Raw genomic sequence first — 14176 nt, forward strand, 5'->3', positions numbered from 1 at the left:
TAAGAAGAGAGATAAACAACAGCTAAATCGACACATTTTAACGTAGAATTAGCTACCTACACAGAAACACCTAACTACTATAGGCATTCTGGACGGAACTAGGAGCTTCTGGTTTGATGAAGATCTGGACTTCCGGAAGATTTCCACCAAGAGTTCGACGTTCAATTGATGGACCTGCTGAGAGATCCAGAGAGGATAAGAAAGTCCTACAAGTATCAGCCTCCAGTCCGGCGTCAACTTGGGTGTGTTAAACAGGCCCCAGCTGTCCAAGCCCCAAACATTTATTTTGTATCCCAAGGAGCCCTCCCGGGAGGTGGTGGAGGTATCAAAATGTCGTTACGGTATGTTTGACAAAGACTTTTGGAATATTGAGTATGAAGTAATACAAGTCTCCTACCGTTCCCCATCAAAAATAGTAATATCAGTATGGACATGTATCATTAGTGTGAAGTTTGATCAAAATCCCTTAAGGAATTAAGCCGCTGGAGCGCTGACAATCTTTGTGCACGTAGAATACGGACGGAGAAGAAACCTTTAGTCCCCCGGTTTCACCAGAAGAGAACTAAAAATTATATAAGCTAGTGAGATCATTTACATACACGTTGATCACCATGTCTGGTGTCAGGGCCAGAGGAAACTGACACTATCCAGACACCAATGGTGGCCGAGTGGTTCAGGTGTCCCGACACTTTATCACTAGCCCTCCACCTTTGGGGATGCGTGTTCGAATCCTACGTGGGGCAGTTGCCAGGTATTGACCGTAGGTCGGTGGTTTTTCTCCGGGTACTCCGGCTTTCCTCCACCTCCAAAACCTGGCACATCCTTAACTGACCCTATCTATTAATAGGACGTTAAACAAAACAAACCAAAAGTATGCAAGATTAATAGGATTCATGGTTGCAATTGTGCTTGTTGCCCAGTATATCTTGTTGAGTTGGCAAATAGTGCCAAATCCCTTTGGCCCACAATGTCTTGATGAGCTGATTATGGTGACAAATCCCTATGGCCCAGTATGTCTTGGTGAGTTGATAAATGGTGACAAATCCCTGTGGCCCAGTAAGTCTTGATGAGCTGATTATGGTGACAAATCCCTGTGGCCTAGTATGTCTTGGTGAGTTGATAAATGGTGACAAATCCCTGTGGCCCAGTATGTCTTGGTGAGTTGATAAATGTTACTGAATCCTTGTGACCCAGTATGTCTTGATGAATTGATAAATTGTGCCAAATCCCTGTGGCCCAGTATGTCTTGGTGAGTTGATAAATGGTGACAAATCCCTGTGGCCCAGTATGTCTTGGTGAGTTGATAAATGTTACTGAATCCTTGTGACCCAGTATGTCTTGATGAGTTGATAAATGGTGACAAATCCCTGTGGCCCAGTAAGTCTTGATGAGCTGATTATGGTGACAAATCCCTGTGGCCCAGAATGTTTTGGTACGTTGACAAATGGTGTCAAATCCATGTGGCCCACAATGTCTTGGTGAGTTGATTATGGTGCCAAATCCCTATGGCCTAGTATGTCTTGGTGAGTTGATAAATGCTGCCAAATCCCTCTGGCCCAGTATGTCTTAGTGAGTTGATAAATGTTACTGAATCCTTGTGACCCAGTATGTCTTGATGAGTTGATAAATTGTGCCAAATCCCTGTGGCCCAGTATGTCTTGGTGAGTTGACAAATGGTGACAAATCCCTGTGGCCTAGTATGTATTGGTGAGTTAACAAATGGTGTCAAATCCCTGTGACCCAGTATGTCTTGGTGAGTTGACAAATGGTGCCAAATCCCTGTGGCCCAGTTTGTCTTGTTGAGTTAACAAAGGATACCAAATCCCTGTGGCCTAGTATGTCTTGGTGAGTTAACATATTGTGCCAAATCCCTGTGGCCCAGTATGCCTTGGTGAGTTGACAAATGGTACCAAATCAATGTGGCCTTGTATGTATTGGTGAGTTAATTGTGCCATATCCCTGTGACCCAGTATGTCTTGGTGAGTTGACAAATGGTATCAAATTTCTGTAGCCCAGTAAATTTGATGATTTCTCACAAATTTATATATTTTTTTGTATGATAATATATTTCAAATTCAATGGTGCATGTTAACACATTTTGATACATAATTGTGGTCAGTATGTTTTGATTTGATCAATGAGTTCATAACATATTCAGCTTGAATAACTTCATACGACATTTATGCTGGTAATTGTAAACTTGAAATAATCTGATAAAACCTTTGGTCAGTATTTTTGAATTTCATCAACAAGTTAGTAACAAATTCAGCTTGCATGATTTCATACAAAATTGCCACTAGTAATTTCAAGTTTTAAATGACTCGATTAAAAACTTCTTCAGTAGGTGTGAAATGGAATGAGTCAATAAAAAATAACTGAATTTGAATCATCAAATTCTACAAAATTTCCACTGGTAATTTTACTTGAAATGATTTGATTCAAAATGTTGACCATGATGTGTAAATCTGATGAATAAACGCAATATTTCTGCCCACATAAAGTCAGCTCATAGACAGTGTCATGTGACCTAAAACACCATTTTATTCTGATATATAAACACATGTATATAATACACAAATTCACAGGTATGACTTCAGTTATAACTTGCTGTACCTGTTAAGATGATGGAATGCAAGGAATTATAATAAACAAGAGGCCCAAGGGCCCAATCTACATCTCGGGTAAAAAATTCTGATCAAAATGCATTTACTCTAGTAACACAAACCACCCCTGCACTCTTAAAGTTGTAGGATCTACGATTTTCATATGGAAAAAATATATGTCCAGTTTTCAGAGAAAAGTCTCAAGTCGAATAAATAAATTTAAAAAATATCTTCTTACATTGTTTTTTTTTCCTTCTACTGTCATAATTGTACTTAAATACAGAAATATTGATGCTCGTATTCCACCAACTCATGATTCATGTATCGATAAAGTTTCATAAGTTTGCTCATAACGCATTATATAATTATATCAATTAAAAGCAGACAATGTTTTTGTGATGAAATATCCTAGGCCTTATTATGCCTTTAACAATGCTAACTGAAGTATCGGTATTGTGTGTTGTGTTATATATTTAATTATAAATTTGGTCAAAATCAGCACCTTTTCAAATTTGACCAATCAAAATGCTTCGAGGGACCCCTTTATTACTTAACATTGAGGTTTTTGGGAAGATTGTCAGACAGTACTACAACAAAGAGAAATGTAACAATGTTAATTTTGCTGGATTTAATTAAAATTATTGCTCACATTTTTCACATAAATTAAATCACTGCAAAAATATTCATATCCGATGAATTCAAATTGTCCCTAGACATGGCAAGCGGACAATAATATTTTATTTCATTGATATCTGATACCAATACAGGAAAATTATTCAGAAATACATTCTCAGTCTTAAAACATTCCAATGTAATTCATCAGCATGATCAAAATACTTGATTTTCAGTTCACAGAAAATGTGAAATTGTCCACGTTATCACACAGAGTTTGAAGAGACCACAGTCTGAGTATTTCCACAGACACAGGAAAAATGGTGAAGCTCTGATGAGTTATCTCCCCTACATAGCCAATGTTACACAGTCTGAGTATTTCCACAGACACAGGCAAAATGGTGAAGCTCTGATGAGTTATCTCCCCTACTTAGCCAATGTTCTTTTGATTTCCACAAACAATATCATCTACTTTTACATAGTAAAAATATACATAATACATCTACAATAACTCATTCAACAAACTTAGATTGCTGAATATTATTATAAATCGTAAATATTGCTTATTAATAATCTAAGCAATATGTACATGTATTTGGTAATACTAAAAACTTCTTCAAATATCATATATTTCCTGATTTAAATCTGCCGTAAAAATCCCTCAGCTGGTACTGATAGTAAGACTAAAAACTTTATCAAATATCATACATTTCTCGATTTAAATCTGCCGTAAAAATCCCTCAACTGGTCCCAAAACGTAAGACTGAGCATTGCATGTGGAACTAGACGGAGGAAGGAGGGTCCCCAGCCTTTATAGAAACCCCAGAGTCCCTCCTGCCGGAAGATCTTTACATAACAGTCCGCTACTCCTTTGTAGAGTAGGCCGTTCCCCTGAGCATCAAGGCCCTGATTGTAAATCCGAGTGGACACGACATCAAACGGCGTCATAAACAACGTCACTACTACACCACTCGTTGTACTGGCACACAGCGAAACTAAGGCACTTTCTTCCGCAAATACCTGAAACATACGAAATCAATATTTAGAATTTTTTTATTCCACCAACTTGATCAAATAACACCAGATAAAAAAATGTCATCCATTATGACATACGTTATGTGCCTGTTATGACGTCAATTTGCAGCCAAGTTTCTTGTCAAAATGCCTGTTCCATCATTGCTTTCATAATGATAAGTACAAATTCATGTAACAGAGCGCATGATTAATTGAATTTAATCACTGCCTCTGCTAGGGATCGAACATGGGACCTCTGGCTTACTAGTCTTACGCTCAACCAATCGAGTTAAAGAGAAGATCTCTTTGCGGAGCAGTATATTTTGGTTAGTATTTACCAGGGTTACATATAATATGCTCTCCATCCAGCAAAGAACTTGTCGTAAGTTTTTCTTGGAGTATTATCCCTAGCTCCTACACAGACGCCAATGTAACAGAGCGCATGATTAATTGAATTTAAATCACTGTCTCGGCTAGGGATCGAACCCAGACCTCTCGTTTACTAGTCTTACACTCAACCAATCGCACTAAAGAGAGGATCTCTCTAGCCGAGAGGTATATTGCAGCTAGTATTTACCAGGGTTACACTCACACTGAATAAGAACGTACAGGACACATCAAATGGAGTAGGTATGCTAATATAAATTGATGAAGTACTGAACTGCTTTACTCTAGTATTTATGATGGCCCATATACTGGCATAAATGACAAAGCCTTGTAGACAAATGTGATATTGAATGCTTGCAAATTATCTATGGGCTGTAACCTTGACCTTTGACCTGGTGATCATGATCTAATCATTTGGTCAGAAGTTTCAATTGTTTAACTCTTAATAACATTTACTTTGGTTAAAATATTTCATAAGTTATAATTCTTACACTTCTTTATCTAGTATTAAAGCCATATTGATGTGCTTAAAATCAACATTGACCCAATGTCTTGCATGTTGAATGTAGATTTTGTTTTTGTTTAACATCCTAGTAACAGCCAGGGTCATTTAAGGACGTGTCAGGTTTTGGAGGTGGAGGAAAGCCGGAGTACCTGGAGAAAAACCACCAGCCTACGGTCAGTACCAGCTGGCAACTGCCCCATGTGGGTTTCGAACTCGAAACCCAGAGGTGAAGGGCTAGTAATAAAGTGTCGGGACAACTTAACCACTAGGCCACCGCAGCCCCTAATGAATGTACATGTAGTAATAGAAGTAAACTTTATCATGCAAGAGAAATGAAAATGACATATGTGACCTTGATCTTTGATTTCATGACCTTGACTTTTGAGCATGAAGAAAACAAATGAATTGATCCTGTAACAGGAAATCCAATTAGTGTGCCTCCACTGGGGAGGGAACATGTGACCCTTGGCTTGTCAGTCCCCTGCTCTAACTACCGAGCTAAAGGAAGATCCCTGCTAGTCTGATACATGAGCTAGTAAAGTGACCTCTTGCTCGAATCTCCGCTTTTAATTTATGTCTAAAGACGGAGAATAGAAGAAAAATCTAATAACGCGAAACAGTCGTCCAATTCCATCATACAATGGATTACAGATCCAGGTCAACTATAGTACTTAGCCACAGTAAAATGTACTTACACAAATTCAAATATGTTAAAACACTGACCTTCTTTTTCACAATAGCCTCTTTGATTTTGAAGAAGGTAGTGAGCTGTACAGCCGATCCGACTGTGACTCTACTCATGGCTGCCACCACACCCCTCCACAGTCCCAGAATTCCACTTTCACTGTATACACTGCGGAACGCTCCTCTCATACTCTGGTGGTCGTGTTGGTATCCCACCGCTATCTGTTGTACCGATTTGGACTGGAGATGCGTTTTCACCTGCAAAATACATTTAATAGAAAAGAAAATATTCGGTGACTGGCAGGGTAGGAATCAAAATCACGAACTTACGAATAAATTCTAGACAGCATCGTAAACTACTATCCATATATCATAATTCTACACCTTTCAGTTAATTCGAAAATTTTGATTATTTGAAGAAAATTTGATAACTGTGGTCTTAGCAGCTTGAAACTGTTGAAAATATAAACAGATTGTCTCTTATATTAATATGGCAGGCGAGAAATAACAATTGTACATCAATATAGCTACTTGTTTCTTAAAAAGATATATATGTAATTGATTTATATCTTATGTATAGGTACGTCCGAAGACAACATGAAGACTAGCTGCTGTAACCATTGGCTAGAGACACCATTGGATCAAAGTACATGTTGTTTTCCTCGGCCATTTGTCGTTAGTTACCATGTAGAACGGACTTCCTATACAAGCTCCAACACTTCCTCCCAAAGCACCAGCTACAAGACTTTTGTAAATGACCACATCTCCATTTTTATCTTTGGTCAGTCCGTAGTTTACGAACACCTGATATGTACCAAGACGAAATCCATTCATAGTCATTTGATACCAAACAGCAGGAACAAGGCCATTCTGAAGCTTGATGAATCCATCCTTTTTAGCGATGGTGTAAAACGCATGTAAGGCGTTGCGGTAGTGGACAGTGTAATTCCCCTGTGCTTGGAGTTCTCCCTGAAGTTGCATGCGTGTCTTAACTACTTCCAAGGGATTTGTGAAAAATCCAGCACAGCTTGTGCTTAAGGCGCCTATGACAAACTCCTCTATTTGAGCCATGCTGACTTAAAAAGTATATGTACACTATAAAAACACTGCTGTATGTTTTGACATTTGCGTGAATTGTAAAACATTAATCTTGATTAATAAACTCTTCTCTGCATTCAGCATGATGCGCCCATTAAAATTTCTCGAGTCTTTTTCTTTCAACTGGTCTACCTGCAAAATAAAACAAAAATTTGCAATGACTTAAATGTAGCACTCAAAAAAAACCTATAAGATTTCAATAACATGATGTACAATAATTCAGGTTCAGGGTTCTTTGTCCTCAATCTGGTCCTAGATTTATCTACCACAAATAATTTACATACGGTATTTATCCGCAAATAAATTATAAGCCCCTGCTCACAAATAAATCCCTGAGATCAAAATCAAGCCACTTCTTTACTTCTGCATAATCATTAAATTTCTAATAGGAATTTGAAGCTAAAAGTGGTTCATATATAAGTAGCTTAACTTGCACTTTGGACTTGCAGTTTAAACTTGAAAGTTTGCTGGGTATTGCTAAAGCAATGCAATGTCCCCTTCCGGCCCCCACTAAAAATGGTAACAGTGACATTGACCCAAAAACCCTGAAACTCGAACTAGATCTGTAGCTACTCATACTGAAGTTACATAACGTTGTACCAGTTTTCACCGACATACTTTGAAGCATAGGTGATAAAACTGAGTGAATAGACAGACGGAATCGAAGATGTTTCTTATTAATTCAATGTACGTTTCATGAATAATATATATGGACCTGAGGGTTATAACTATACATTCTGTTCGTAGCCTTGGCACATATGTAAATAGCTGCTTCCTATCTACCGACTCAAAGAAAGTTTCTCTTTCGTTCGTCCAGTATTAGCCTGTGCTCCCAGGCTTAAATCCCAGCCAATTATATTATAAATAAAGTATTAAATATAGATATAATTTATAATCATCTCTAAGGCTCTAGGTCTGTCACAGTTACAACTCAAAGTACAAAGTGAAAATTCTTTATATAATTATAATACCTATATAATATACCTATGACATCCAATTTAAAACATATTGTTCCATCAAATACATTGGGCATATATATCTATATATATCATATGAACTGAAACGACATCTATTCTTTAAATTTGAGATAGTTATGTACATAGCTAGATGCTATGGAAGATTTTTGTACATAAATTGCTTGATGGTTTATTGACGACTTTTGTACATAAATGACTTCATGGTTTATTGAGAACTTTTTTTTTACATAAAAATGACTTCATGGTTTTATGGAAGACTTTGTACATATATAAATGACTTGATGATCTATCGATCATGACGACCTTTCTTCATAAACAACCTGATGGTTAAATGACTTGAAGACTTTCATACTTAAGTAATATTTATTATTAATTATTAAGTGTATTTATCACTGAAAATTTAAATACCTTGATGATGTTTGTTAATATAATTGGGCATCATGAATAACGAGCGCAGGTATTTTCGGTTAGATAACACAAAAGTAATATACTGTAAAGTTAACATTGTTTTACGTTTCTGATTTACGTAACATGTAAATTTAGCATAATCAAAATATTTGGATTGATATATCATGCACATTTTTTAATATAATCAATATAAATGTGCATTGCATAATGAGTTATTGTGATATTTATTTAATTTAGCTTTGTACAATGTACATTATTAAATGTATCATAAATTATTGCATTAAAATTATTGTCAAGTTTGCCTAAGCACAGTCAGTGTTCAATGTTTTGGAAATCTGGAGCTGTTCCCGGAAACCTGTGTCATATTGCTAACTTGCATTAATAAAGGCTTGAGAACTACTACAGCCCACTGCAGGATGGTCTTGGAGTAAAGCTTGGCCTGCGTTAAACTACACATGTATTTATCAATTCTGTCTACCACAAAACTAAGTGACTAAACAAATAAATCGAAAACTTTACAATATACTACAAGTTGTATCTTTATTTTCCGAATAAAAATAAATAAAAAATAAATGAAGATGAAGATTATTGAACCCCGGAACCAACCTATAAACCTGCAAAAAATAGTGCCTCGCTACACTTAGTATAGCACCACTACCCAAGTAATCTTACATATTGGTGTGAACTTATTCAAAATACAAAAACGAAACAAAACACACAAATTCGACCTGCACTGCCCGGCGTCTGACTACAGAATGCCTATACACAGAACAGATCACGCTCGCGCGCCAAGGTCCTACGTCATAGCCGCAAAGACAAATAATCCCCGCTATAACGTAGTGAAACGCGGGAATATTTGAGTCTTCTCTCCATCATCTAAAATAATTACCCAAATAACAAATAAACATTTGCCGTCTAGCCCTCGGCGACGCAAGAAATATCAAAGAAAATAGAAATAAAAATCAAACTCCTTTCAAACTTACCTGCATGCTGTGCAACCCTCAGGCGCTTATCCATCTTTGCGACTGTCCGACTTTCAACGCCAATTCTTTTAAGACATCGATTACTTACATTTTGGTTGGTAGCTACTCTAAACCCTTCGGCTCTTAAAGAATGCAGTCCAAAACTGCCCCCTCACCCTCATCCCCACCCCTAAACCCACCTAACCCCTTACACCATAATTAATCTCTTAAAAATAGCTTCCCGTGCCCGTGTATCGCTAAGAGGTTTGTTCTTATGTACCAAACCATAAGTATATTATGACCTGACCGATAAATCAGATAAAACAAAAAAATGTTCCCGTTCAAAATCATTCCCGACCAAGCGTATATTTGTTAAGTAACTCGAATGTACAGGCTGTTGCCATCCCTTTACAAACAAAGACGTCATTCCCGGCCCGATATTGATCAGTTTTGCTCTTCCGAAAATACCATATCGTTACATCTCAGATTGCTCAATTCGTTAAATCTTTAAAAACCTGCAAAACAATGAGCACACATAGTAAAATATTGTATAATCAATAAATCGTCTGACTGGTCATAATGTCCACATAATTCGACCGACATGTCACCGGAAACTGGCTCCTTTTTACAGCGTGACGCGCTGTACGCTTCGCAGCTTCCAACAGATTCATCACCAGACAGTTGTCCGTGGGATCGTGACAACCGTGCAAGCCATGTACTCGCTTTATAGCATATATACCGAACTTGAAACAACAGAATGTGATGTCCCGTTATCTAACAGGTGGTTGATGTATAAAGCTACGTGCATATGACCTGTCGCTAACACCGTTTGTCCCTGACCGTCAACAAAAATATCCTAGCGCTTGAATCCTCCAAGGCCGTGATAGTTTCTTTTCATACTCCACTCCTGTTGCTCAACAATCTTTCTGCCATGCCAAACTTTCTTGCCATGCATCTTGCCATACTGTAAAGTTCCGACCCCTGTCAGACCCTAGAGTCGGCTACCTCTCGTTCCACTGTTCGTTGCAACCTAACATATGTAAAATCGAAATCATATCTGTAACCCACAAACACGCTTACAAACTTTAGGTAGAAACTAACATGAACGCGAGCATGTCAAATGCAAGCATGGCCTTACTGAAACAATCATTATTTTCTCGACCCGCTTTAGAAATATTGACGTTCGATAAATAACGACAACCTACCTGTTAACCCCGAACACCAATGGCTAAATTGCTGCTGATTTTCCTTAAGGATCTATTAAAGTTCCCTGTCCCTTCTTAGCCTTCATTGTATCCACCGTTTGACACACTAAACCAGAACCAACCAATTGTTCTCACATATCCGGTTTAATGTAAACGCGCTAACTCCCTCCGTTTGATCGCACCACCATCTACAGTTAAACCTCACTCATTCCTTATTATGATGTGATGCAAACATGTCAATACTGTGTGCTTCCCAGGTCTCCTCATACATACTATACACCCAGTTGCTGTACCTGCCATTCACCACAATCTGAGCAACGACTCAGATTATCCTCTTTTAGAGGCGTTTAACTCTGTTGCATTCTCTTCTACATGCTTAACATATAGCAGTTTACTTAACTTGTTAGCGACTCCAATCTCGTCTGGCGTCCCTGTTATAACACTGGACACTCTATCCTCGAGTGTACCACTTTATCTCAGGAATAACATGTTCGGGGCCTGAAACTCCTCGCTAGTGGAATTGGCTGATATGTCTGTGTGGAAGTTATGTTGAACGCCTTGTCCATCTTCTCAACATCCGAATCAAAGGCAATGTGGTTACATTTTTATACATCCTTTATAAACCAACATTGACAGATTAGATTCTTCAACTCTCTTCTAGCCCCATCTTTATAAGGGTAGGCGTTGCTACTACTAAACAGGACTGTGTTAGGGCGACTCCCCTCTCTATTCCACCACACACACACCCCCCCCCCCCCTCCCCTCCCCCCTCTCTCTCTTACTTGACTCTATTCTTCTTTCTTTTTTTCGTCAACTGAATGGTCGCAAGGTCGCACTGACTAAAACCCGTTAACCAGATAAATAGAGAGATAAACAAAAGCTAAATGGACACATTTTAACGTAGAATTAGCTACCTACACAGAAACACTAACTACTATAGGCATTCTGGACGGAACTAGGAGCTTCTGGTTTGATGAAGATCTGGACTTCCGGAAGATTTCCACCAAGAGTTCGATGTTCAATTGATGGACCTGCTGAGAGATCCAGAGAGGATAAGAAAATCCTACAAGTATCCGCCTTCAATCCGGCGTCAACTTGGGTGTGTGAAACAGGCCCCAGCTGTCCAAGCCCCAAACACTTATTTTGTATCCCAAGGAGCCCTCCCGGGAGGTGGTGGAGGTATCAAAATGTCGTTACGGTATGTTTGACAAAGACTTTTGGAATATTGAGTATGAAGTAATACAAGTCCCTTAAGGAATTAAGCCGCTGGAGCGCCGACAATCTTTGTACACGTAGAATACGGACGGAGAAGAAACCTTTAGTCCCCCGAGCCCCGTTCGATTTGCGCTCTTCTCATTCTAGAATATATCTTCTGGTCACTCGATTTGTAGCTCTTCCCGGTTTCACCAGAAGAGAACTAAAAATGATATAAGCCAGTGAGATCATTTACATACACGTTGATCACCATGTCTGGTGTCAGGGCCAGAGGAAACTGACACTATCCCGACACCAATGGTGGCTAAGTGGTTCAGGTGTCCCGACACTTTATCACTAGCCCTCCACCTCTGGGGATGCGTGTTCGAATCCTACGTGGGGCAGTTGCCAGGTATTGACCGTAGGTCGGTGGTTTTTCTCCGGGTACTCCGGCTTTCCTCCACCTCCAAAACCTGGCACATCCTTAACTGACCCTAGCTATTAATAGGACGTTAAACAAAACAAACCAAAAGTATGCAAGATTAATAGGATTCATGGTTGCAATTGTGCTTGTTGCCCAGTATATCTTGTTGAGTTGGCAAATGTTGCCAAATCCCTGTGGCCTAGTATGTATTGGTGAGTTAACAAATGGTGTCAAATCCCTATGGCTTAGTATGTCTTCGTGAGTTGATAAATGGTGACAAATCCCTGTGGCCCAGTAAGTCTTGATGAGCTGATTATGGTGACAAATCCCTATGGCCTAGTATGTCTTGGTGAGTTGATAAATGGTGACAAATCCCTATGGCCCAGTAAGTCTTGATGAGCTGATTATGGTGACAAATCCCTATGGCCTAGTAAGTCTTGGTGTGTTGACAAAGGGTGACAAATCCCTGTGACCCAGTATGTCTTGGTGAGTTGACAAATGGTGACAAATCCCTGTGACCCAGTATGTCTTGGTGAGTTGACAAATGGTGACAAATCCCTGTGGCCCAGTATGTCTTGGTGAGTTGATAAATGGTGCCAAATCAATGTGGCCCAGTATGTCTTGGTGAGTTGATAAATGGTGACAAATCCTTGTGACCCAGTATGTCTTGGTGAGTTGACAAATGGTGCCAAATGCCTGTGTCCCAGTATGTCTTGGTGAGTTGATAAATGGTGCCGAATCCTTGTGACCCAGTATGTCTTGGTGAGTTGACAAATGGTGCCACATCCCTGTGGCCTAGTATGTCTTCATGAGCTGAGTATGGTGACAAATCCCTATGGCCTAGTATGTCCTAGTGAGTTGACAAATGGTATCAAATCCCTGTGGCCTAGTATGTCTTGGTGAGTTGATAAATGGTGACAAATCCCTGTGGCCTTGTATGTCTTGGTGAGTTGATTATGGTGCCAAATCCCTATGGCCTAGTATGTCTTGGTGAGTTGATAAATGGTGACAAATCCCTGTGGCCTAGTATGTCTTGGTGAGTTGATAAATGGTGACAAATCCTTGTGACCCAGTATGACTTGGTGAGTTGATAAATGGTGACAAATCCCTGTGGCCCAGTAAGTCTTGGTGAGTTGATAAATGGTGACAAATCCCTGTGTCCCAGTATGTCTTGGTGCGTTCACAAATGGTGACAAATCCCTGTGACCCAGTATGTCTTGGTGAGTTGATAAATGGTATCAAATTTCTGTAGCCCAGTATATTTGATGATTTCTCACAAATATATATATTTTTTTGTATGATAATATGATATTTCAAATTCAATGGTGCATGTTAACACGATTTGATACATAATTTTGGTCAGTATGTTTTGATTTGATCAATGAGTTCATAACATATTCAGCTTGAATAACTTCATACGACATTTATGCTGGTAATTGTAAACTTGAAATAATCTGATCAAAACCTTTGGTCAGTATTTTTGAATTTCATCAACAAGTTAGTAACAAATTCAGCTTGCATGATTTCATACAAAATTGCCACTAGTAATTTCAAATTTTAAATGACTCGATTAAAAACTTGTTCAGTAGGTGTGAAATGGAATGAGCCAATAAAAAATAACTGAATTTGAATCATCAAATTCTGCAAAATTTCCACTGGTAATTTTACTTGAAATGATTTGATTCAAAATGTTGACCATGATGTGTAAATTTGATGAATAAACGCAATATTTCTGCCCACATAAAGTCAGCTCATAGACAGTGGCATGTGACCTAAAACACCATTTTATTCTGATATATAAACACATGTATATAATACACAAATTCACAGGTATGACTTCAGTTATAACTTGTTCTACCTGTTAAGATGATGGAATGCAAGGAATTATAATAAACAAGAGGCCCAAGGGCCCAATCTACATCTCGGGTAAAAAATTCTGATCAAAATGCATTTACTCTAGTAACACAAACCACCCTTGCACTCTTAAAGTTGTTGGATCTACGATTTTCATATGGAAAAAATGTATGTCCAGTTTTCAGAGAAAAGTCTCAAGTCGAATAAATAAATTTAAAAAATATCTTCTTACATTGTTTTTTTTTCCCC

The 14176-nt window shown here is 38.5% G+C and overlaps 1 protein-coding gene across 1 annotated transcript; it reads right to left on the reverse strand.

Moving 5' to 3' along the window:
• Positions 1-3846: 3846 nt before the first annotated feature.
• Positions 3847-9408, reverse strand: LOC117319609 (solute carrier family 25 member 35-like). Its single transcript, XM_033874379.1, has 4 exons — positions 9272-9408; positions 6490-7035; positions 5845-6063; positions 3847-4235 (listed from the first exon to the last, which is right to left on the reverse strand). The coding sequence occupies exons 2-4, from the start codon at positions 6874-6876 to the stop codon at positions 3918-3920; spliced, it is 924 nt and encodes a 307-aa protein (XP_033730270.1). The 5' UTR covers positions 6877-7035; positions 9272-9408; the 3' UTR covers positions 3847-3917.
• Positions 9409-14176: the final 4768 nt, after the last annotated feature.

Source organism: Pecten maximus, unplaced genomic scaffold (assembly GCF_902652985.1).
Source record: "Pecten maximus unplaced genomic scaffold, xPecMax1.1, whole genome shotgun sequence".
Classification (NCBI taxonomy): Eukaryota; Metazoa; Mollusca; class Bivalvia; order Pectinida; family Pectinidae; genus Pecten; species Pecten maximus.